This window comes from Moschus berezovskii, chromosome 10, assembly GCF_049115385.1.
Source record: "Moschus berezovskii isolate FMDL1 chromosome 10, NW_MosBer_1.0, whole genome shotgun sequence".
Classification (NCBI taxonomy): Eukaryota; Metazoa; Chordata; class Mammalia; order Artiodactyla; family Moschidae; genus Moschus; species Moschus berezovskii.
This window is the reverse complement of record NC_142469.1, coordinates 74367587-74392992: the sequence shown is the minus strand read 5'-3', so window position 1 is coordinate 74392992 and position 25406 is coordinate 74367587. Positions and strand designations below refer to the sequence as shown.

The following is a 25406-nucleotide window of genomic DNA, read 5'->3' as shown; positions in this document are numbered from 1 at the left end:
AGAAGGGGAAGACAGAGGATGAGATGGTTAAATAGCATCACTGACTCAATGGACATGAGTTTGAGTAAACTCCGTGAGTTGATGATGGACAGGGAGGCCTGGCGTGCTGCAATCCATGGGGTCACAAAGAGTTGAACACGACTGAGCAACTGAACTGACTGAATTGAGTTGATAAAGCAGCCACAGGGTTTGAGAAGATTGACTCCAATTTTGAAAGATGTCTTATTGTGGAAAAAATGCTATCAAACAGCATTACATGCTACAGAGAAATTGTTTTTGAAAGGAAGAGTCAGTCAATGTAGCAAACATCATTGTTTAGTTATAGTAAGAAATTGCCACAGCCATCCCAACCTTCAGCAACCACCACCCTGTAGCCATTGACCTGAAGGCAAAATCCTGCATCAGCAAAAAAAAATTGCAACTCACTGGGGGATCAGATAATGGTTAGTATTTTTTAGCAAGAAAGACTTTTTGAATTAAGGTATTGTATTTTTAGACATAATGCTATTACACACTTAATAGATTACAGTATAATGTAAACATAACTTTAATATGCACTTGGTAACCAAAAATTATTGGAACTTGCTTTCTTATAGTGGTCTGGAACTCAACTTGTAATATCTCTGAGTTATGTCTGCATTGTTGAACATTAATATATTTATTTTCTTAATCATATGTAGAAGTCAAATGAAAAATCTGTTCACTTCAATAAAGGCCACAGAAACACTTCCCTCAATTAAAATTTATTTCTGATATTAAAATCTCCAGACCTCAAGACTAAACAGAGAAATACCCCATGTAATAAAATATGTTTATTTCAATGTTTGTTTCTGGAAGTACTACAAACTAAATGTCTTGTTCAGAACACTTGACTGTGCAGGTTGAAACTGGCAGACACACACATATATATATAAAATGATTGTGCTGTTATGAAGCAGAGAAACCCCTTGGAGATCAGAAACTATAATTATTTTCTAAAGTAGTAAGTCATTTCTTAAACCAGTGTGTTTCTTCTAGTCGATTAATTCTGATTAACTAGTCTAGAGTGTGAGCATGGTTTTACTGAACAAAAGACAAATTCTAGGTACTACTCAAGGTAGGATGACATATCAGAGAACTTTACATATAAACTCAAGACTCCTGAAAGGGTTAACTAGAAAATACACATGTATGTGCATGCACACACACACACACACACAGAGTTAGGAAAAACACAAGAAAACAAGGACCAGATAAACACTTACCAAAAATTCAAACTGCAGAATCAAATAGATAGCAGAGAGTACTACTAACATATACAAATTATAAAAAAAGCATACATCATTCCTCTCCTATCTGTGGTTTCACTTTTCATGGCTTCAATTAACCTGTGGTCAACCACACTTGAAAAATATCAAATGGAAAATTCCAGAAATAAACAATTCATTATTTTTGCATTCTGAGTAAGTGATGAAATCTTGCATCATCCCACTCTGTCCTGCCCAGGACATGAGCCATCGCTTTTTCCAGTAGATCCCATCCCACTGATCACTTAGAAAGCCGTCTTGTTTCTCAGATTGACTGTCAAGGTATTGCAGTGCTTGTGTTCAAGTAATCCTTGAGATGATGGATGTTCACTAAATTTACTGTGGTAATAATTTCATGAAGCATGAAATTCAAACCATCATGTTGAATACTTTAAAACTTACACAGTGAAAGTGAAAGTTTGAGACCCCATGGACTATACAGTCCATGGAATTCTTCATGCCAGAATACTGGAGTGGGTAGCCTTTTCCTTCTCCAGGGGAACTTCCCAACCCAGGGATCACGCCCAGGTCTCCCCTTGCAGGTGGATTCTTTACCAGCTGAGCCACAAGGGAAGCCCAAGCTTACACAGTGCTGTATGTCAATTATATTGCAATAAAACTGGAAGAATAGAAAGAAATAAGAGCTAAAGAAATAAATAATTTGCTTATCTTGGAGTAGGTAAGAATTTGAAGATTATAAAGGCAGATAAGAAATCCAATAAAAAAATTATTATGTATAGTGATTTTAACATAATGTCATTATTATAGCTAAAGTGAGTTTTCTGAATTTTGGTACGTTACTATATAAAAAACTTTAAATTGTGATTACATTTGGAAATGAGACTAGGGTTGAATAGGTTAAAGAGGACAGTATTTGCTATCTATTTTATTCTGTCCATACTGTTATAATTTTAGTTGACCATGGGTTGTTTTCCTAGTAATTGAAAAATCACTGTATTGTACAACAGTAACATATATAATATTGTACATCAACTATACCTCAATTTGAAAAAAAAAGAATTTAGATCTCAGAGGGAAAAAATAATTGAAAAATGTTTTATATACAAAGATCTTCATTACAGATTGGTTAAAATATACAAAATTTGGAAACAATATCTTTCAGAGTTGAGGACTGCTATTTCGGAGCTAAAACCAAATTTCAGAGAAATATGAACAGATATGGGGAAAAAGTCACCATCTAAAGTTAACAAATATTGATAATAGTATTTGGGTTACCACTGCATTGAATACCCATTTTTCTACTTTTCTAGTTTTTTTAAATCATTTTTTCTTAAATCACTTTTCCACAGCAAAATACTTACTATTTAAACTCAGGGAATAAAATCAAATTACCTTAAAAATAATGTGATTTTAGTTATTATCATAAAAAGATAAGGAACCATAAAATAAAAAATGACACCAATAATTCACCATTTGAGTTTTTAAATAATCATTTTTTAATCTTTTAAGATTCTAAGACCTAAATACATGATCATATAGCTTTGTAAAGAAAGCAGGTAAGTTAAACTGCCAAGAAAACGTTGCCAGCCTTTTAACTCAAAAGTCTTTGGGGGAAAAGCCTATATCATAGCCATGATTTATTTTAGTCTTTGTACAGGAGAGAAGAATCCAGTCTTCGAAATATAAAGAAACAGTTCCAGATATATTCTATGAATTTTCTACTTAACCTTGGCAAGCAACTTTCCTGGAAGTAGCTTGTAAACCTTTTTACATCCAGGAGTTATTTTGGCATTTGATTCCTTAATGTTTGGAGTTCACCATGAATTTCAATCCTCAAAGCAGGTATTAACTTAATTAATGTCAGCCTCTTTTCCTTCTTTAACTCATTCCTACTGCCTTTTATAGTCCTTTATGCACACTTCTTGTTTTCTGTATTATTAACTACATCTCAATCTGTGATCTCATCTATTTGCTCTTCTTTTATAGTACACACATCCCTCAAGGAGCACTGTCATTTCACCACAGAAACCATACCAGCTACAAAGTAATCTAATAAATAACAAAACATGGAAAGGTGCATACACCACAGATCTATAATTGACTAGAAGGTGTATGTATATATGCGTATATATATACACATAGATATGTAAATATATATGCATCTACATGTATAACTAATGTAAAACAATTCAACTCTTCTTGCTTTTAAAGTATAATTAAACATAAACATAATTATCGAGAGGTAAGAGTTGGACATGACTGAGCAACTAACACTTTTTCACTTTTAATCAGAACAACGGCCCTCTACCAAATTCTCACCTCGACGAGCATGCTTTTCATCCTTGACACAGACTTCATTTAAGGAACCAACTGGATCACAATGGCATGGCTGGCATGGTCTTGGATAATTTGGAGATACCTAACAAAAATATTAAATTGCTTTAATTCAACTGTAACAAAACACTAATATTTCTTGATCCAGTAAGCCTCAGAGATCATTTTAATGATATGTAATAAGATATTATGTTGAGAAAATATAAGAAAATTCTTTATTTTCACAAATTAATGATATGCAATAAGAAACTATATTGAGAAAATAATAACATAAGAAAATTTCTTTACTATATTTTCAAAATTGCTAAAATCCATTTCTTCTAAGTGGACATACAGAAGTAAAGAGAATAATAAACTCCTATGTAACTGTTACCTAGTTTCAATGATTACCAGGATTTTACCATATAACTTTCATCATGCTTTATTCTTTTCTAAAGTTTTTAAAGAAAATCCCAAATAGTCTTAATCTCTACACATTTTAGAATGTACCTCTTTCTTTTATAATCACAATTATCATCATAAGAAACAAAATAGCAATATTTGTTTATATAGAAAATGTAAGAGAACTATACATTCCATGACAAAATCTTCCTTACTGTTTTATTTTATTACAACATAGTTCAAAATCAGTAATTTTCCCCCCAATTTTTAATTTTCAAAACTTTTTTCACATTGATCACAACTGATTAAATTTGGTACTTGAGAAAAGGTAATCTTAAACATTTATATTAAAATTTTGATTTTCTCAGGAGTGAGCATAATCTGGGGTGAGGAATGTAGGTTCTATAATTAGGAAGCCCTGAGTGGAACATTCTGAAAGAGATGGGAATACCAGACCACCTGACCTGCCTCTTGAGAAACCTGTACGCAGGTCAGGAAGCAACAGTTAGAACTGGACATGGAACAACAGACTGGTTCCAAATAGGAAAAGGAGTACGTCAAGGCTGTATATTGTCACCCTGCTTATTTAACTTATATGCAGAGTACATCATGAGAAATGCTGGGCTAGAAGAAGCACAAGCTGGAATCAAGATTGCTGGGAGAAATATCAATAACCTCAGATATGCAGATGATACCACCGATATGGCAGAAAGTGAAGAGGAACTCAAAAGCCTCTTGATGAAAGTGAAAGAGGAGAGTGAAAAAGTTGGCTTGAAGCTCAACATTCAGAAAACAAAGATCATGGCATCTGGTCAGATCACTTCATGGGAAATAGATGGGGAAACAGTGGAAACAGTGTCAGACTTTATTTTTTGGGCTCCAAAATCACTGCAGATGCTGATTGCAGCCAGGAAATTAAAGCTTACTCCTTGGAAGGAAAGTTATGACCAACCTAGATAGTATATTAAAAAGCAGAGACATTACTTTGCCAACAAAGGTCCGTCTAGTCAAGGCTATGGTTTTTCCCGTGGTCATGTATGGATGTGAGAGTTGGACTGTGAAGAAAGCTGATCACCGAAGAATTGATGCTTTTGAACTGTGGTGCTGGAGAAGACTCTTGAGAGTCCCTTGGACTGCAAGGAGATCCAACCAGTCCATTCTAAAGGAGATCAATCCTGGGTGTTCATTGGAAGGACTGATGCTAAAGCTGAAACTCCAATACTTTGGCCACCTCATGAGACGAGTTTACTCACTGGAAAAGACTCTGATGCTAGGAGGGATTGCAGGCAGGAGAAGAAGGGGACGACAGAGAATGAGATGGCTGAATGGCATCACTGACTCGATGGACATGAGTTTGAGTGAACTCCGGGAGTTGGTGATAGACATGGAGGCCTGGTGTGCTGTGATTCATGGGGTCGCAAAGAGTCAGACACGACTGAGCGACTGAAATGAACTGAACTGAACTGAACTGAGCTCACATTCCATTGTGGCCACTTACTGGCTATGCAGTCTCCTGCACCTTACTTTCTGGTAATATGAGATTAATAATAGCAATCATAGTGATGCTATTAAATTAAAATTAAGAGGAATCACAGAAACCATCTCATAAGATTTCTCACATATATCAAATACTCAATACAACAAGTAGCTTTTAACATTAGAATATTTTAATTAAATAAACCTAGACTGTGCCAATGTACAATACATAAGACATTTATTTTCTGGATGCAATAGGATAAGAATAAAAAAGCAACTAAATTCTTTGCCTAGGAAATACTAAAATACTGCTGAATATACATATAATTATGTATATAAGCTATTTCCATTAAAATATTGGTTTTTTTTTTGATGTGGACCATCTTTAAAAAGTCTTTTTAAAATTTGTTATAGAATTACTTCTGTTTCATGATTTGGTTCTTTGGCTAGAAGCCATGTGGAATCGTAGCTCCCAGATCAGGGATTGAACTTGCAACCCCTGCAGGGCCAGGCGGCAAAGTCTTAACCACCGAACCACCAGGGAAGTCCCCAAATATAGTTTACATACATACATACATATATATATATATATATATATAGGTTTAATTTATAATGAAAACTCAATTGTTAATAAGTCAAAGTGTCATAAGCAGAAAAATATTTACATGTCTGATAGAATTCAATTTTCTAAGTCCATAGATTAGTTTCAAAATCATTATTTAACACCCATTCATTTACTTTCTATTGTGAAGAAAGGACTGTGCAAAGCCCAGATACATAAGGCCTGCTTTCTGCGTTAAAGAAGCTTACGGGAAAAGACACTTGAAAGACATTGATTAAATAGAACGTGCCAAGTGATAAAATAGACACAGAGAGTTCTGGAGCAAAAGAGGAGGGAGTAAGAACACAATGAGGACAAGCAACATTTCACAGAAAAAGGGACATTTAGATTAGAGCTTGACATGAGTAGCAATTTGAGAGAAGAACTGGAAGAAGGACTTTCTAACCAAGAGAAAACCGCAACACCAAAAAGAAATAAAAACAAAAAAAAAATGGTATGGACCTAACAGAAGCAGAAGATATTAAGAAGAGGCGGCAAGAATACACAGAAGAACTGTACAAAAAAGAGCTTCACGACGAAGATAATCACGATGGCGTGATCACTCACCTGGAACCAGACATCTTGGAATGTGAAGTCAAGTGGGCCTTAGAGAGCATCACTACGAACAAAGCTAGTGGAGGTGATGGAATTCCAATTGAGCTATTTCAAATCCTGAAAATGATGCTGTGAAAGTGCTGCACTCAGTATGCCAGCAAATTTGGAAAACTCAGCAGTGGCCACAGGACTGGAAAAGGTCAGTCTTCATTCCAGTCACAAAGAAAGACAATGCCAAAGAATGCTCAAACTACCTCACAATTGCACTCATCTCACACGCTAGTAAAGTCATGCTCAAAATTCTCCAAGCCAGGCTTCAGCATATGTGAACCGTGAACTTCCAGATGTTCAAGCAGGTTTTAGAAAGGCAGAGGAACCAGAGATCAAATTGCCAACATCCGCTGGATCATGAAGAAAGCAAGAGAGTTCCAGAAAAACATCTATTTCTGCTTCACTGACTATGCCAAAGCCTTTGACTGTGTGGATCACAATAAACTGTGGAACATTCTGAAGAAAGCTGTATGCAGGTCAGGAAGCAACAGTTAGAACTGGACATAGAATGACAGACTGGTTCCAAATAGGAAAAGGAGTACGTCAAGGTTGTATATTGTCACCCTGCTTATTTAACTTATATGCAGAGTACATCATGAGGAATGCTGGGCTGGAAGAAGCACAAGCTGGAATCAAGATTGCTGGGAGAAATATCAATAACCTCAGATATGCAGATGATATCACCGTTATGGCAGAAAGTGAAGAGGAACTCAAAAGCCTCCTGATGAAAGTGAAAGAGGAGAGTGAAAAAGTTGGCTTAAAGCTCAACATTCAGAAAACAAAGATCATGACATCTGGTCCCATCACTTCATGGGAAATAGATGGGGAAACAGTGGAAACAGTGTCAGACTTTATTTTTTTGGGCTCCAAAATCACTGCGGATGCTGATTGCAGTCAGGAAATTAAAAGACACTTACTCCTTGGAAGGAAAGTTATGACCAACCTAGATAGCATATTGAAAAGCAGAGACATTACTTTGCCAACCAAGGTCCGTCTAGTCAAGGCTATGGTTTTTCCAGTGGTCATGTATGGATGTGAGAGTTGGACTGTGAAGAAAGCTGATCGCCTAAGAATTGATGCTTTTGAACTGTGGTGCTGGAGAAGACTCTTGAGAGTCCCTTGGACTGCAAGGAGATCCAACCAGTCTATTCTAAAGGAGATCAATCCTGGGTGTTCATTGGAAGGACTGACGCTAAAGCTGAAACTCCAATACTTTGGCCAACTCATGCGTCGAGTTGACTCACTGGAAAAGAGTCTGATGCTAGGAAGAATTGGGGGTGGGAGGAGACGGGGATGACAGAGAATGAGATGGCTGTATGGCATCACTGACTCGATGGACATGAGTTTGAGTGAACTCCGGGAGTTGGTGATGGACAGGGAGGCCTGGTGTGCTGTGATTCATGGGGTCGCAAAGAGTCAGACATGACTGAGCTACTGAACTGAACAATAAATTTCTTTAGGATAAATTCTTAGCTTTTATGAATATGATTTATGATTCCAATGATAAGCTTGAGTAAACCAAAGCCTCTTAATTTATTATCCTTCCTTACAGTAATTGGGAAAATCTTCTTGAATCAGATTGGTGATTCAAGGAACTTTCAGGGAACCGTCCTACACTGTTGGTGGGAATGTAAATTAGTACAGCCACTGTGGAGAACAGTATGGATGTTCCTTAAAAAACTAAAATTAGAGCTACCAGATGACCCTGAAATCCCACTCCTGGGCATACATCCATAGAAAAACATGATCTGAAAGGATACTTGCACCCCCAATGTTTATTGCAGGACCGCTAACAAGAGCCAAGACATGGAAGCAACCTAAATTTCCATCAACAGAGGAATGGATAAAGAAAATGTGGTACATATATACAATGGAATATTACTCAATCATTAAAAAGATGAAATAATGCCATTTGCAGCAACATGGATGGACCTAGAAAGTGTTAAACTGAATGAAGTAAGTCTGACAGAAGAATAAGAAACATTGTATGACATCCCTTATATGTGGAATCTAAAAAGAAATGATACAAAGGAAACCTTCTAGCATAAGATATTCTACAAATATATCTACTTTATACTTTATTTTAATTTTATTAAAATAGCAATATCACTAATTAATTCTCAAAGTAAACATGGTCATAAGCATATATATACATATATGTTTTAATTTTTAAATATATGTACTTAGTAGATATACCTAAAATTAGATTTTAGGGCAATAATTTTAATAATGCAGATATACGTGTTTAAGATATAAAATTTACTGTGTATAAAAATTTTATGTCTATATCTTCATAAAAACATAAGGAATTTTCACCCAAGTACTAAACACTTGAAATACTTGAATTTTTATCACAAAATACAGCACACATGTTTTTATGTGCTAAAATATCAAATTCTAGATTCAAATTCACTTAATAAGTTGTATTAAAAACTTGATCAAGCTTCCAGTTTTATAATGGCAGAGTGTCTTTAATAGGTCCAACACATCCTAAAATGACAATGATGAATTCTGGACAAATAAAAAAAATCAAATATTTGATATCTTGTGAGAATAATCAAAAGTATGCAGAAATTAGAAGGATTCGAGATTTGAAAGAAAAAACACACTAGATGAGATTCATGTTCATATAAGGGAAACAACAAAATCTACATATCGATACACCTCCATTCTTAACTAATTCCTTAATTGCACATTAATTCTGGGGACTTCAAGTGGCCCACTGGAAAGCAACAGCAGGAAAGCTGAATGACCTGAATAGACTTTCTAGTCCACATGATATAACCTAAATAGAAATTAGTTTATCAACCAAGAAAGGTTAGACACATACCCTTAGTTTTCTATTAATCTGTTCTGTTGCTCCTGCTGCTAAGTCGCTTCAGTCGTGTCTGACTCTGTGTGACCCCGTAGACGGCAGCCCACCAGGCTCCGCCACCCCTGGGAGTCTCCAGGCAAGAACACTGGAGTGGGTTTGCTACTTCCTTCTCCAATGCATGAAAGTGAAAAGTGAAAATGAAGTCACTCAGTCATGTCCGACTCTTAGCGACCCCATGTCTCAGTTCAGTTCAGTTCAGTCGCTCGGTTGTGTCCGACTCTTTGCAACCCCATGAATCACAGCACACCAGGCCTCCCTGTCCATCACCAACTCCCGGAGTTCACTCAAACTCATGTCCATCGAGTCGGTGATGCCATCTAGCCATCTCATTCTCTGTCGTCCCCGTCTCCTCCCACCCCCAATCCCTCCCAGCAACAGAGTCTTTTCCAGTGACTCAGCTCTTCGCATGAGGTGGCCAAAGTATTGGAGTTTCTCTAGAGAAGTACAAAAGCAAGCCTCCAGTTTCATAGCGATTAGTCAGTAAGCTGACTACAAATTGAAACAAAATCCAAAAATCTTCAGAAGATAACAGAATCTTCTGTCACTACAATGTATCAACCAAAATTTCCTGTGTTAATCATGAATTACTAGACATGAGGAGAAAAACTAAGGCATGGTCCTTATTCAAGAAATAAACAGGTCTACAAAACCAGTGAGGTACCCCATGTATTAACAGACAAGGACTTGTATAGGTCTCTAGATATGCTTAAGAGCATAAAGGTAATAAGGTTTATAATGAGGGAATACATGGATTTTTTTCAGCAGAATGGAGGAAACTATAAAAAAAAACATAAGCACCTGATAAAGTTGAAAAATTAACTGGATATGCTTAGCAACAGATGACTGATGGCATGCAGAAAAGTAGTATATCTAATTACAGATAAATATAAATTATCCAATCTGAAGCACAAAGAAAGAAAAAATAATAATATCACAGCCTTAGTAACCTATATGAACAGTCCAGCAACCTGGCCTGTATGTAGCTGGAGTCACAAAAGGATGAGAGTGCAGTTCAAAAATAATTATGTAAAGAAATAATGGCCTAAAATTTCCAAAATGTAGCAATCTCAATTTATAATTACAAGAAGTTTAGTAACCAAGAACATAAGCATAGAGAAAGCCGCATTTAGACAAACATGGTCTAACCAAGATTGGAAAACTATTTCTGTAAAATTAGATAGTAACATTGTAGGTTTTGTAAGACACCTAAGATTTGTTTCTTCTTTTTCTCCCTTTCCTCACCTCCTCCTCTTCCTCCTAGCTTTTGTTCCATCTTATTCTTGCTCTTTTTCTTAATTGGGTTGTTCTTTATCTTCATGCTCCATCTCCTTTCCCTTTCCCTTCATTTCCTCCTCCCCCTCTTTTTAAAATAAGTTTTTACAAATATAAAGAAAAATTTTTTGTTTGTTTGTTTGCAGGCCATACAAGTATAGGCCATGAGTCAAATTTTGTCTACGGGCCATAGTTTACCAATACATGGTTTGATTCCTAAAAGATAAATATTAAGAGTATATCTTGAAATCAGTTAGAGAAGATAGACACCTTACATACCAAAGAACAAAAATACAAATGATGGCTGCCTTCTCATAAGAATAAATGAAATCCAAAAAAGACCATAATACTTTGAGTATATGGCTAAAACAAATTCCCTCCCAGTTCTGTTTACTTATTTAGCTGCACTGTGTTAGTGATTACATCTATAAAAAGAAAAACAAAATATAAATTTTCCATTTTAATAATAAGTTATATTCATACATGGTAAAGAATCTGACTGCAAATGCGGGAGATCTGGCTTTGATCCCTGTGTCAGGAAGATCCCCTGGAGAAGGGAATGGCAACCCACTCCAGTATGCTTGCCTGGAGAATTCCATGGACAGAGGAGCCTGGAGGGATATAGTCCATGGGCTCGCAAAGAGTTGGACACAACTGAGTGACTAATACTAACCACTGGACTTAATAAAGCCCAAATACTTAGAAACTAAACAACAGAGAATAAATCACAATGTAGATTTTTAAATTATTTTAAATAATTTACAATAATGTACATAAAGTATTTCTGAAGTCATGGGAACCAGCTAGTCATGAAGACAGTGTGCTGTTAGGATGGAAAAATAAATCCATGGAACAGAACTGGGACTCCAGATATTAACCCAAATGATCAACTTATTTTCAAAAAACGGCTCCAAACAATTTGAAAGAGAAAAAAAGTATTTTTTCAAAAAATGGTGCTGGAAAAACAGGTGAAACATGTAGATCTCAATCATTACGTCACACTCCACACAAAGATTTACTTGAGATGGGCTACAGCCCTAAAACTTAAAATTACAACTTTTCTAGAATTAAAAAGAAAAATTTTGAAGAAACACTTCACAAGAGAAGATACAAGAATAGCCAGCAGGCGCTTAAATTTCGTAAAAGAAAAAAACTGTTGTAAATTCATAATAGAAGATGTGCTGTAGCACTGAGCATTGATAGGACTGACTTAGTGATTGCTAGTACCGACTTGCCAGACCCATTATACCCACATCCACTAGGATGACTATTGCAAAAGGATAGTCAGGACCTAATATTATCAAGAGATGGAAGAAGTAGAACTCACATATATTTTTGGTGAACATGTAAAACAGTATCATTAATTTGATGAAACACTGGCAATGTCTTATAAAGTCAAATTTACATCTATTCTATGAAACAACTATTATACTCCTAGACATTTACACAAGGTTAATAACACATGACCACAAAAAGACTCATATAAAATTGATTTGCAGGAACTAACCAAAAACTGGAAATGACCCAAATATATAGGAGAATGGATTAAAAATTAAGATACATTCATGCAGAGGACTACTCCTTAGCATTTTTTTGAAAAGAAATAACTATCAGTGTGTACAACATGGGTAATCTAAACCTGTTACATTGAGTGAAAGGAAGACCAAAAATTTTGTGAACTTATGATTTCATTTTTAGAAAATTCACTAAGAGGCAAAACTAATTTATGCTCTAAAAATCAGAACAAAGTTTGCCTGGAGGTAAGGATTGACTGGAATGAGTCACCATGGGAGTTTCTAGAGGGATGGAAATATTTTATATCACATCCTCAATGATTTATATCAGCTTTTATTATGAAATATTTCTAGTCACCTTTGAGATTTGAAGTCCAACTATTTAAAGAAGTAATCAAAATTATTTTTCCCTGTAATACATCTCAGTCTGAAAAATCCAACATAATACTTCATGAAAGTAAAAGCATACTTTACCCCTTTGGGTCTGAAGAAACCATCAATGCATGTCTCACAGTTTATACCAGCAGTGTTTCGAGTACAATTAATGCACACACCCCCTCCAATGTACTTTCCATGTATATTTAAACTCAGATTTCTTCTGGCAACATTTTCATCATAATAGCATTCTTCAGCTTTCCCATGGCAATTGCAGGCTGCATTAAGGGAAAATAAATTCATAAACTTTCAGATTTCAGATATATATATAAATACTTTTTGTTACATAAGAGATTTCTATACCATACAGCAAATTATATTATATGTGTATTCAAACAAAGCCAATACAAATATTCCTAGAAAGTACATGAATCTATTAGATAAAATAATAAATATATATTAATGGAACTTTAAACATATAAATTAAGCTGAATAGTATGAAATTGCTATTATTTGACTGATTTTACCTTACAAAACTGATATTTCATATAATTCAACCTTAGCTTCCTATTACAACAAACAGATTATTATTGAAGTATGACACTGAATAATTAACATTCATGTAATCTGTGATGAATAATTACTATGTGTGAATCTCTGTATTAAATCCTATGAGTAAAGAAGGATGTTTAGTGTATATACATATGATCTTTGAATATCACAGGGATTAAGGGTGTCAACCCTTTGCACAATTTAAAACTGGAGTATAACTTTGCAGTCAGCCTTTCATGTCCTTGGTTTCTCATCCCCCAATTTGACCAACTGAAGATTGCGTAATACTGCAGCTCTGTTGTCTGCATTTAGCAGATAAAACCCCACCTATAACTCGTAAAGCAGGCTTAGATATAGTACAGTCAGTAAAGAATCTGCCTGCAATGCAAGAGACCCAGGTTCAATCCCTATGTTGGGAAGATCCCCTGGAGAAGGAAATGGCAACCGTCTTCAGTATTCTTGCCTGGAAAATTCCATGGACAGAGAGGCCTCGCAGGCTACAGTCCATGGGGTCTCAAGAGTCGGACACGACTTACCAACTAAACCATAACTTGTAAAAAGTCACCAAATCAGAACTGTAAGCCAGTCTTAAGGTCAATCTCTACCACAACCCCTTCAAGTTATCTAACAAGAGAAAACAGATGTACAATTAGTGCAAAGTAATCAGGACAAGAGGAAAGCTGATTTGTTCAGTGATGAGATCGTGCTATTTTGTGCCAGTCTTGGATTTGGGTATCCTCTTTTCATTCCTGTCCAACTCTTTGTGACCCTATGGATCATAGCCTGCCAGGCTCCTCTGTCCATGGGATTCTTCAGGCAAGAATACTTGAGTGGGTTGCCGTGTCCTCCTCCAGGGGATCTACCCGACCCAGAGAGTGAACATGTGTCTCTTAATGTCCCCTTCATTGGCAGATGGATTCTTTACCACTTGTGCCACCTGGAAAGCCTGTAAATATCAGTTCAGTTCAGTTCAGTCACTCATTCGTGACCAACTCTTTGTGACCCCATGAATCACAGCACGCCAGGCCTCCCTGTCCATCAGTAGCAGGTCACAAAAGAGTTGGACACCACTTAGTGACTAAACAACTAATGACAAGGATTATAAGAGGTCCTATAGAGAAATCCGAGTACATCTACACATTAAATTCTTGCAAGTGCAATTTCTAGTCAGGGACTAGAATTTTAATTTTAACTAACTTGAAAATTTTCTCTCTAAAAATGCTATATCAGATTACTTTCCCTCCAACAGACATGTTAAAACTGATTCCCCACAGCTTCACTTACACTGTATATTATCAACATTTTAAATTCAGCTCCTAGACTATGGGGTCGTACAGAGTCGGACACAACTGAAGTGACTTAGCAGCAGCAGCAGACATAGGAAGCATTCAAACATATGTTGAGTGAATGAAAGAACATTTTGGTGAGTTTTTAAAAAGTACTTTTATTGTTTTAATGGATACTTCTTTAATCATAAATAAAAAGTGTGACAACTTCTTTATATGGTTATGTCATAGTTTTTTCCTGGGAAATGCCTGTTTCTATCTTTGCTCATTTTTAACAGTTTTTTAAAAAATTTTTCTTATTGCTGTGGAAGATCTCTTAATACAGTAAAGATATTTTCGCCCTTGTCTGGTTTGTTGCAAATAGCTTCTTCAGTTTGTTGGCTTTTGATTTAGGATATAGCACTGTTGCTGTATTAATGAAGAGTTTTCAAACTTTATTCTAGGGAAGTATATAATCATAAATATAAATCACTAGGCATGATATGCAGTTTTATATCTTTAGGACAATGCACAAGAATTCTTAAAAATCTTATTGTAAAAATATATTGCAAGAAACCATCAAGATTTCTGCTACCAGTGTAACTACAGAGAAACGCAGAGGGATACAAATTTATTCTCACATTATTTAGAACTCATATTGCTGACTGTACTTATAACCATGAGCTAAGGCAGGTAAAGACTGATGCTTGAGAAGCATACATTCCACGTATGAGGGCCCTCTGCCTACAGCTCTGGCTGCTGTTTAAAGGTCCTGGACCTGTACATCTTCCATCTAAAGCCTCAGAGGACACAGGGAGTACCTACTCACAAACAGCCATTTTATACTGTGCCATCAGCAGTTTGTTATTTCATTGAATGTTCATGACACATGATAGAAACTGTCTGTTAGTACAGGCTTAGCAATGGAATACATATATTTTGCGCTTTATAAATACACCCTGCCTCAAATAAGCTAGACTGATAAAATACAAATTAAATTCAAGTGAATTAGAAGGAAATTATTCATTTTCTCTTTCTTTGAGGGCGAGATGGGAGGATGGGCTTCCCTGGTGGCTCAGTGGTAAAGAATTTGCCTGCCAATGAAGGAGACATGGGTTCAATTCTTGGATTGAGAAGATCCCCTGGAGAAGGAAATGGCAACCCACTCCAGTATTCTTGCCTGGAAAATTCCATGGTTAGAAGAACCTAGCGGGATACAGCCCATGGGGTCACATAGAGTTCAGTTCAGTTCAGTCGCTCAGTCGTGTCCGACTCTTTGCAACTCCATGAACTGCAGCATGTCAGGCCTCCCTGTCCGTCACCAACTCCCGGAGTCCAACCAGACCCATGTCCATTGAGTCGGTGATGACATCCAACCATCTCATTCTCTGTCTTCCCCTTGTCCTCCTGCCCTCAATCTTTCCCAGCATCAGGGTCTTTTCAAATGAGTTAGACACAACTGAATACAATCGTTGTAAGTTGTGACTAAACAACAATTCATTTTATAGAGGGATTTGTCATGTTGCAGAAAGATGTTTCCGAATCTTCAGAAGTGACTGGAACATCACTCAACTTGGAAGCTAAAATTTTCATATAAACTCTTACAAATATATATATCACCAAAAGCACTATATATACAAGGTTTTATGGTTAAAAACCCTATCTTTATTTTGTAGATTTTTTAAATTATTTTTTTTTTCAGTTTGGAAATCCAACCTCCCATCTTTCCCACAAAGAAAGATAAAATTGTTTTATAATAACAGTATTTTTAAAAATGTATAGAGCGGCAAGTTGAAATTTCCTTCTGTGTTGCTTTGTCTATCCATATGGCTAATAAGTTTGATCTATCCTTTCCGTTTCTTTGTTTAAACAGATACATATTAGTGGAGAGTGGTAAAGGGTTTTCCAGATCCACTTAACATTGCATTATGATAACTGTGTGATAGAAGATCAGAGACAACAGGAGGAATCCCTACCCTCAAATGATACTCCCACCTGTAACTTCTGATATTCCACAAGCAGAAGAGAAATTTATTAAATTTAAGGAAATTTGAGAAGATATATTCATGGTGTCATTCAACTTAAACTCAGCCTTAGGAATGAAACTCTGCTCTCAACTGGGAGAAGTTGTGGAGATCCTAAGAGATCATCAGGAATGGAGTTGGGAGTAGAGGGAAGAAAACAAAGGTTGGGCATTCGATGCTGTTAAGATTTACCCCTTCACACCACTGCGTGGTGGGGCTCCATTCCTCCAGATACCTCTCAGAACAATGACTGATTTCTAACACAAAATATCTTCACAAGCACACAGACACAAATCAAAAAGCAAAAGAGGTAAGGGCAGAAAACAAAGAGACTCAAGACATTGATAGTATATGCAGAATCCTAGGCTGAAAAGATAATGCATAGTTAGGAAATATTTTACGGTTAAAGTCTAATTTAATAATTTTAAGGACCTATCATGTCTGATACATGATACACGATAAATACATTTTATTCAATTCATATATAAAGTTGGCATTATTTAAAATGTCTGCTAAGCCTGTTTTGGAGGCCATAGACATCTCTTGAAAAAATGTGATTGGGACTGATTTGCTAAAATACTAATATTTGAATTCAATTGAATTGGGCTTTCTGGCTAGTTGGGATTTACAGTTCAGCAGAAGTTTTTATTTTTAGGTCTCATCTTGGCCTGAATAGATCTCCAGAAACACAGGTTTCTTTAGCATCCCTGTCACCATTATGGGACAGTTGGCAATACTAGGCTACAGATGACAATATAAGTCATCTGTTATGTTTCTTGGGTATTTCCCTTCAGGAAAAACTGGACATATGGGTTGTTTTCAAAAATGATAACATTCAATATTAAAGTATAAATGAGTGCTTGTTGGCACATGTTTACATAGCCAGTTGTTTTTATGATTTCTCATTACTGGCTCTTTCTTGGTTGTCACTATCCAATAATTACTATAGCATAGTTCATGCTAATGATTGTCACTGATGCCATTTCTAATATTAGCATTTTATATTATTATTAATGTGAAACCACACATTGAAAATGTTAATGGATTACTAAATATTCTTTCTCCACACATTTGATTTCTCACCCTCTCCCAGTTACCTTTTCTCCTATTCTTCACAACTACTGTCCCCAAACACTACCCTTTAATAAGTATAACTAATGAATCAGGGGCCTTCTTCTTCCTAGATAATAAAATGAGTCTAAGCTTTAGGGTATGATCTCTCCCCTCTGGTTTTCTCCATTTATTGTATGACAGGTATTCAAAAGCTATTTACTAGGGGAGAAAGTATATGAAAGGGGAACAGGCAGAGAGTCTGCAGCTATACTGGTTTGAGAACCATTTTATAAATATACCTATTTAGAAGGTAATCTCTATATCCAGTAGGTTTTACTGTATGTTTATTTACATTTCTCTCTCCCTCTGTGTGTGTGTGTGTATGTGTGTACTATTACTAAAATAGTAATAGTTTATTACTATTAGTTTAAAATGCCTGCCAAGCCTGTGTTGGAGGTCATATACACCTCCTGAACCGAAAAAAAATGTGATTGGGTGATTCACTAAATGTGATTCACTAAAATGGCAATATTTGAATTCAGTTAAATTGGGCTTTCTGGCTAGTTTGGATTTATAGTTCAGCAGAAGTTCATATGGGGGCTTACCTGTTGGTTTAGACAGTAAAGAATTCACCTGCAATTCAGGAGACCTGGATTCAATCCCTGGGTTAGAAAGATCACCAGGAAATGAAAATGGCAACCCACTCCAGTATTCTTGCCTGGGAAATCCCATGGACAGAGGAGTCTGGTGGGCTACAGTTCATGGGGTCAGAGAAGAGTTGGACATGACTGAGTGACTAACACTTTCAGAAGTTCATACATGTTATGCTATAAGCTTCAGATTCCCCTGATAACAGTAAGTGTATATTATGCTTTTATCTACTTCTCATAATTCTCACACAGTGGTAAATTCATAAGTGTTTTGTAAATATTTGTCAAAAAAATAAAATCTTGAAAACTCTAAAACAGGAGAGTAAAAGAGCTTACCGCTACTGTCTTGGATAAAATGCATATGAATTTGACATATACGTTCACCTGAAATCAGCACACCTTTACATCACCTGTGTCCCAGGAAAGGAAGACTTACATATGGTGTTGGCCTGTCCGGAACATACCTTCACATTCAGTTTTGGTCAGAAAAGTGCCTGCTCTCCAAGGTTTCTGATGGAATCCAGGACAGCACTGGTCACAGCTATCACCACATGTATTATGCTCGCATTCACAGCGGGATTTCTAGAAAAAAACAAAAAAGCGGGGGGCAGGGTGGGGAAGCATACTTTCAGCATTCTTTGGAACCATAATTGAGGGGTTTCTCCTGAAAGGTAGAATGAAGACAAGAGAAAACATGGAGCCTCTGTACCAAAATCTAAATCTCCTGTCAGTCTGGGATGGAAGAGGTGCCAGCAGCGGGAGTGAATATATTTGATCAACACCAGCTTTGGGAGGGAGGTTCAGGATGGTACTGGAATCACTGGGCTCAGATGAGCAGAGAATGAAGGCCCAATCAGGAGTGGTCTTGAAGACTAGAATCACTTCTCTAATTCCTGAGATCCACAGGTTTTCTGGGTTGGATGTATCCATTTTAAGGTTTCCATCAAAGTACTATTAACATTGGAAGGACTGATGCTGAAGTGGAAGCTCCAATACTTTGGCCACCTGATCCGATGAGCTGACTCATTGGAAAAGACCCTGATGCTGGGAAAGATTGAGGGCAGAAGGAGAAGGGGGTGACAGAGGACGAGGTGGTTGGATGGCATCACTGACTCAATGAACATGAGTATGAGCAAGCTCTGGGAGTTGCTGATGGACAGGGAAGCCTGGTGTGCTGCAGTCCATGGTGTTGCAAAGAGTCGGGCATGACTGAGCGACAGAAGTGAACTGACTATTAGTATTTAGCATAGGAAGAGGGGAGAGAGTAGATGGCTAGGCATGGAGAAGCAGGGATAGAGCAGAAATCTAATACTCCAAGCCTGAATCTCCTGTCTGCATGTGTTTTGAGTACAATCTTATTTCACTGCATGGAACCGTCCTTCCAAAGCTGCTGTGCAGGTTCTCAACTCTTGGGAAATACTGCTCATCTGATAGACAGTGCCCACACCCTGCAGAAAGCAGGACCACAGCCTTGTGAAGAAAACAATGCCATGGATTTGAATCTTCCCTAGCAGGTAATACTATGATGCATTACTCAGAAAACTAGCTTTGAAAGAAATATCATTTGTATTACAGTTGTAGTAGGAAAAAGTGTTTACTTAGGTAGCTACATTCACTGATCTCACTACCCAAAATATTTCTTCCATACATAAAGTAGATGATTCTGTATTTCACCAGATTGTTTATGCCTGAGAAAAACAGATGCTCATTTATCTTCTTTGCTTAGGTTATGTTCACTTAATACATTGTCATTAATGAAAAATGCAACCCAAAACCATTCCAGCATTTTCTGACCTGGCGATTTCAAGCTCTCTTGAATACTCTCTTTCACTCTACTCCTTACTGCCCCATCTTACCTTGGTCTCTGGTTCCATGGTCATTTATATTTACTTCCAGGTACATTTTTCATTTGTTTTCATTAATTTTTTTGACGAAAATTCATAAAAGAAACAGGCTGATTGATGACAGGCATTCTCTAAAGCTAAATCATACAGCAGGCTGTCATAGCTAGAGAGGTTTCAAAATAGATAGACTGGTTTGGAGCCTTTTTGGGAAAAAACTAATCTGTTTTCTGATACTGTAATGGCTCCCTTCAAAGTCTATCATCCTAACTGCCAGCTCTATTTCACCCTGGCATGGTTTTCTGTTACACCGTCTAAGTGGGGACCTGACACCCATTCACAGAGTCCCTGTCAGCAAAGCTTCTCATGAAGCATTTTACAGTTTAGAGCTTCATTTTACCTAAGCAGCCTAAAAATATACATACATTTGTTACTGGATCAAGTGGACAAGCCCTGGCATGACCGTAGCAGATGCACATCCCTCCAACCGAAATATCCTTGACCGAGTAGTAATACTGCAAAAAGCAATCCAGAGAGAAATCCCGTTAAGACTACTGCAAGGTGAAAGGAGCATTCAATTAAAAACTTGGCTTTATGCTTCTACCCTTAGTTGGAAGCTCTAGAGAACAACTGAAGGCTCAAAAGAGTATCCAGTAACTTCTCACATTGAAATCATGGCCCAGGGGCAGAATGCCTCTATAGTTTATGTTGGGTGGGCATTTAAAAAATTTATTTCCCACAACAATACAAAATGCTACACAGTACACAAACTCCATACTGGAGCATTTATTATCGAAAGTAAATTGTTATGGGGTGGGGGGAAGCAAGGACAATAATTCTTCATAAAAGCTGAAAGACAGAAAACCTTTTATGATCATTTTAGGAATGACAATGTTCATGAATCATATGCAGACTGTTCTACTTAATGAATTTGAAAAGAATCAACAAATGTAAGGGAAATGGTGCTCATGATGACACATTTCTTAAGCATATTAAGAAGCACATGAAAAGTAATTAACTACAAGATTGGTTTAATATAATGCAAGGAATAAACTAGATGTGCAGAACACTTTTTATTCATTACCATGTTAAAATGTCCATGCAATAACCTTTCTGTTTAGGTTAACATAGGACTGTCTCAAATTATTTTCATCTACCTAGCTATTTTTGAAAGGTTATTCATAGCTTATACAACTGGACAATTAAAAATTTTAACTAATTTGTATATCACAAGTTATAGCTGTAAAAGTACTTCATATTATCTTGTGGAATCCAAATAGCCATCACAGTGGTAGATAGTTCTATTATTTCAATTATTTACACTAAATACACACACACACATTTAGTGAGAATAAATAGATAGATACAAATCTGAGTTCCCTGACTACAAATTCTCTTTTCTAATTTACTTCTTTTAAAAAACTTTTTTCTTTTTGCTTTTGATGTTTATATACAGTATCTTTTATAATAATTTTGTTACTTTATCTTACTTGATATACTTACACCTCACACTATTGTAACTTGCAAGGAAGTTTAGATTTAATTTAGATGTTAAACCCTGCTTTGCACTAACTTCATCACCTAATAATACAGATACAAACTGGCATAGTTGCTCAGAAAGCTGATACAGAAGTTTTGTAGATGTTTTTAAAGCTGCAACATTTGCTTTAAATATAAATGTGTAATGCTTCATTTCTAAGTCATGAAGAAGAGTTAAAATTCAATATCCTATTTTTATATATTTAAATTTATATGTAGTGTTTACAGAACTTGAGTACTTTCAAAAACATATTTATATGTTGAATTTTACTGTACTATTTTAAAGGTTCGTATACAATGAAGTTATAAATAATAGATGTGCACCCCAACACACTCTCTGCCTTCAGCAAAAGATGATAAAAGGAACACGTTTACTTCCATTGATTTTTTTCTTTGATAGATATACTGTCAGGAAAGATTAAATTTCACTTCAAAATTATTCAGTCTTCTTTGGTGTGTATTTTTAAGTCATGCCAAAATTATAATTAAAAATGATTTTTTAATAAGTGAAGAATCTAAACTTTGCTGTAAAATAATGATTACTTTTGCAGAAGATAATTTACAATAGACTGAAATATAACACAAGGCAAAATTATTTCAGGTTTGGAAAGGGCACTAAAACATCCAACATGTGCTGTATGAGGACATAAGATTTTAAAAGTTATTTTGTAATGATGGAGAAGTTAAGTGTAAGGAAGTTAAGCAATGAGAAAATGTATGAGGAGTCCTCACATACTTGCGAAAAGCACTGCCCTTCAATATTCAGTCTGTAAGCTCAGCACTTTGCTAACCGGTGGCAACAGTTGAACCCCAGCAGGGTCATTGTAGAATGGTGTTTTGTCTCACAATCTCAGTTTCTCCCTACAATCCTCTTTTCTCCTTTGCTTCTAGTCACACAGTAGATATTCTGTTTGCATGTATTTGTTTTATGGATTTATTATTGAACTGAGTCTCTAGCTAATACTGTCTTGGTTGTATACATACATATAAGGGAGATGACATAAACCAGAGAACCTGACGGGACATGGATAGGAGGAAGCATAGTTATGACTCATAGCAACCTGAGCTATAAAGAAAGCTGAACGCTGAATAATTGATGCTTTTTAACTGTGGTGTTGGAGAAGACTCTTGAGAGTCCCTTGGACTACAAGGAGATCCAAACAAATCCATCCTAAAGGAAATCAGTCCTGAATATTCATTGGAAGGACTGATGCTGAAGCTGAAACTCCAATACTTTGGCCACCTAATGCGAAGAGCTGACTCATTGGAAAAGACCCTGATGCTGGGAAAGATTGAGGGCAGGAGGAGGAGGGGACAACAGAGGATGAGATGGTTGGATGGCATCACCAACTCAACAGACATGGGTTTGGGTGGACTCTGGGAGTTGGTGATGGACAGGGAGGCCTGGCGTGCTGTGGTTCATAGGATCACAAAGAGTCAGACATGACTGAGCAACTGAACTGAACTGCCTGAATCTGGGCAGATCATCTATGTCATAATCTCTCAAATTCCTGTTTGAAAACAACACCTCTACTAGCTTCTGTTTCCACTGATATGTTGAAACGATACTATAACCATTTTTTTTCCCTGATATTCAATTCATAAAGGAAAATAAAAGTGTATACAATCAGTTTTTTCCCTAATTTCTGTATTCTTTTGAACTAGAAGTGCATTGTGATTCATTAAAAAAGCATGAAACTAAATTATTTATTTAGATAAAATGGTCCATGGACCAGTGGCATCCATATCACCTGCAAAACTGTTAGAATTGCAGTTTCTCAGTTCTGTCCTAGATCTACTGAATTAAAATCTGCATTTCTACAACATCACCAGTTGATTCCATGCATATTAAAGTTTATCAGGATGTGATGTGGTGTGAGTGTCTGCCTGTGTGTGTGTGTGTGTGTGTGTACTGAGTCATGATATAAAATGCATTTCTTAGTGTGGGTTACAAGCCCACAAGGCCAATTATAATAGTAGTACAGAACACCCAAAGTGTGCAAAAACTAATTTAGTCCTCAAAATCAAGAGAATAAACTAGGCAGTATGAGCTCCACTGTACCAAGAGCAAACTAATGTTTAGAAATGTTAAGAAGTTTGATATTTGTTGCACATCTAATAAGTGGCCCAGAGCTTGGATTTACACAAAGGAAGGTCCATGAAGTCTTTCATTCCTCTACTGAAAACTATTTTTAAAAACTATTTAACAGACAGTTATGGAGAAGGAAATGGCAACCCACTCCAATATTCTTGCCTGGGAAATCCCATGGACAGAGGAGCCTGGTGGGCTACAGTCCTCCAGGTCGCAAAGAGTCAGACACAACTGAGGGAGAAGCAGGCGCTCCCCAAGAGGCCCCAGAGTTTTTGATGGCAGAGCCAAGGACTGTGGCTGAGGACTCCCAGCTCTCAGGCCTCTCTCACCAGATAGGAGCATGGAAAACTAGAATCTAAAATATGCTTGAGGGCTTTTCTGGCCGCTCAGTGGTAAAGAATCCCCAGGCTGGGAAGACCCCAGGTGGCAGAGCAGCTGAGCCCGTGCATCACAACCACTGGACCAGTGCTCTAGAGCCCGGAAGCCGCAACGACTGAGGTCTGTGGGCACCAGAGCCCGTGCTCTGGAACAAGAGGAGCCACCATGGTGAGAAGCCTACGCCCCACTACTAGAGAGTAGCCCCTGCTCGCCGCAACTAGAGAAAAGCCCACGCAGCGTGAAGACCCTGCACAACCATAAATGAATAAAATCATTAAAAAAATAAAACTGTTTAACAGACAATTAAAACAATAGGTCCAATATTATTCACAGATTCCAATATGATTCCTCATAACTTACTCTTCGTGTGACAATGGGGTCAATTTCTCTCGGGTCTTTGTGAGCGAACATCATCAAATCGGCATTCAAGGTGCGGATCCTCTGAAACCTCAGGCGAATATAACGAGCAGAGGTAAATTCTAGCAGTTCAGGAGAAGGATCATCAGCACTCGGTCTCCCATTGATCAAAGAGATATGAATCTACATAATTTGGGAAAGAATTTAACAGTTAAGGTTACCAAGACTTACATATCTGGTTTTATTTAACTTTTCTTAGACAAATAGTTAAGCTCCCCTTCTCTCAGTTAGGCAGATACAGGTTCATATTTACTAGAATGCAGTGAAGTAATTGAGGAATATTACGAATGTACATGTACCTGCAATTTATTTGTTTATATTTCAGGTGTTTTCTATATACTGCAATTAATTATATTTCTATGTTCCAAGTCAGTGCATCTACCTGAACTTCCTAGGATTTCCAAAAATTCTTAAATCAGTCATTCTTTTTCTGAAAATTATTGCAGCCAAAAATTATTTAAGATTCTGACATATATTCCCATATATTTTCTGGTGGGAAACCAGAAAACAATATATCAGACAAAAACAAGAAATCATCAGGAACTCACATTTCTTTTTATTCTGGGCTTGAAAGTATCTAATTATATTGTCTTAAAATATATAAAGGGTAAAAATCGACATATTACCAGAAAAATTACACAAATCTCCAATCACAGTGAGACATTTCAATAAGGTGGCTTTTGTCATTTCTTTTTTAGTAATTGATGGCTTAAGAAGGCAAAATTTACCAAGGCTATAACACATTCTATGAAAAATATGCTCTTTGAAAATATATTAAAACTTGAGTAGAATGGATATTTTTTAGGAAAATATTTTGCAAAATTGACACCAGAAGAAATCAAATATAACCATGCTATTTACCATGAAAAATCAGAGAAATGATTATCCTTCAAAGGTGCATTGAGGCCCACATG

General features: G+C 36.5%; 1 protein-coding gene across 1 annotated transcript in view; it reads right to left on the bottom strand.

Annotated features, from left to right (window-relative positions):
* The window catches only part of LAMA2 (laminin subunit alpha 2), a 710698-nt gene that overhangs the window by 423672 nt on the left and 261620 nt on the right, over nucleotides 1-25406 (bottom strand). The window contains exons 5-9 of the mRNA XM_088840739.1: nucleotides 24436-24615; nucleotides 20492-20581; nucleotides 18690-18807; nucleotides 12781-12959; nucleotides 3567-3666 (exon numbers count right to left, since the gene is read on the bottom strand). Coding sequence (XP_088696865.1) covers nucleotides 3567-3666; nucleotides 12781-12959; nucleotides 18690-18807; nucleotides 20492-20581; nucleotides 24436-24615 — 667 coding nt within the window. The remainder of the gene's footprint in view (nucleotides 1-3566; nucleotides 3667-12780; nucleotides 12960-18689; nucleotides 18808-20491; nucleotides 20582-24435; nucleotides 24616-25406) is intronic.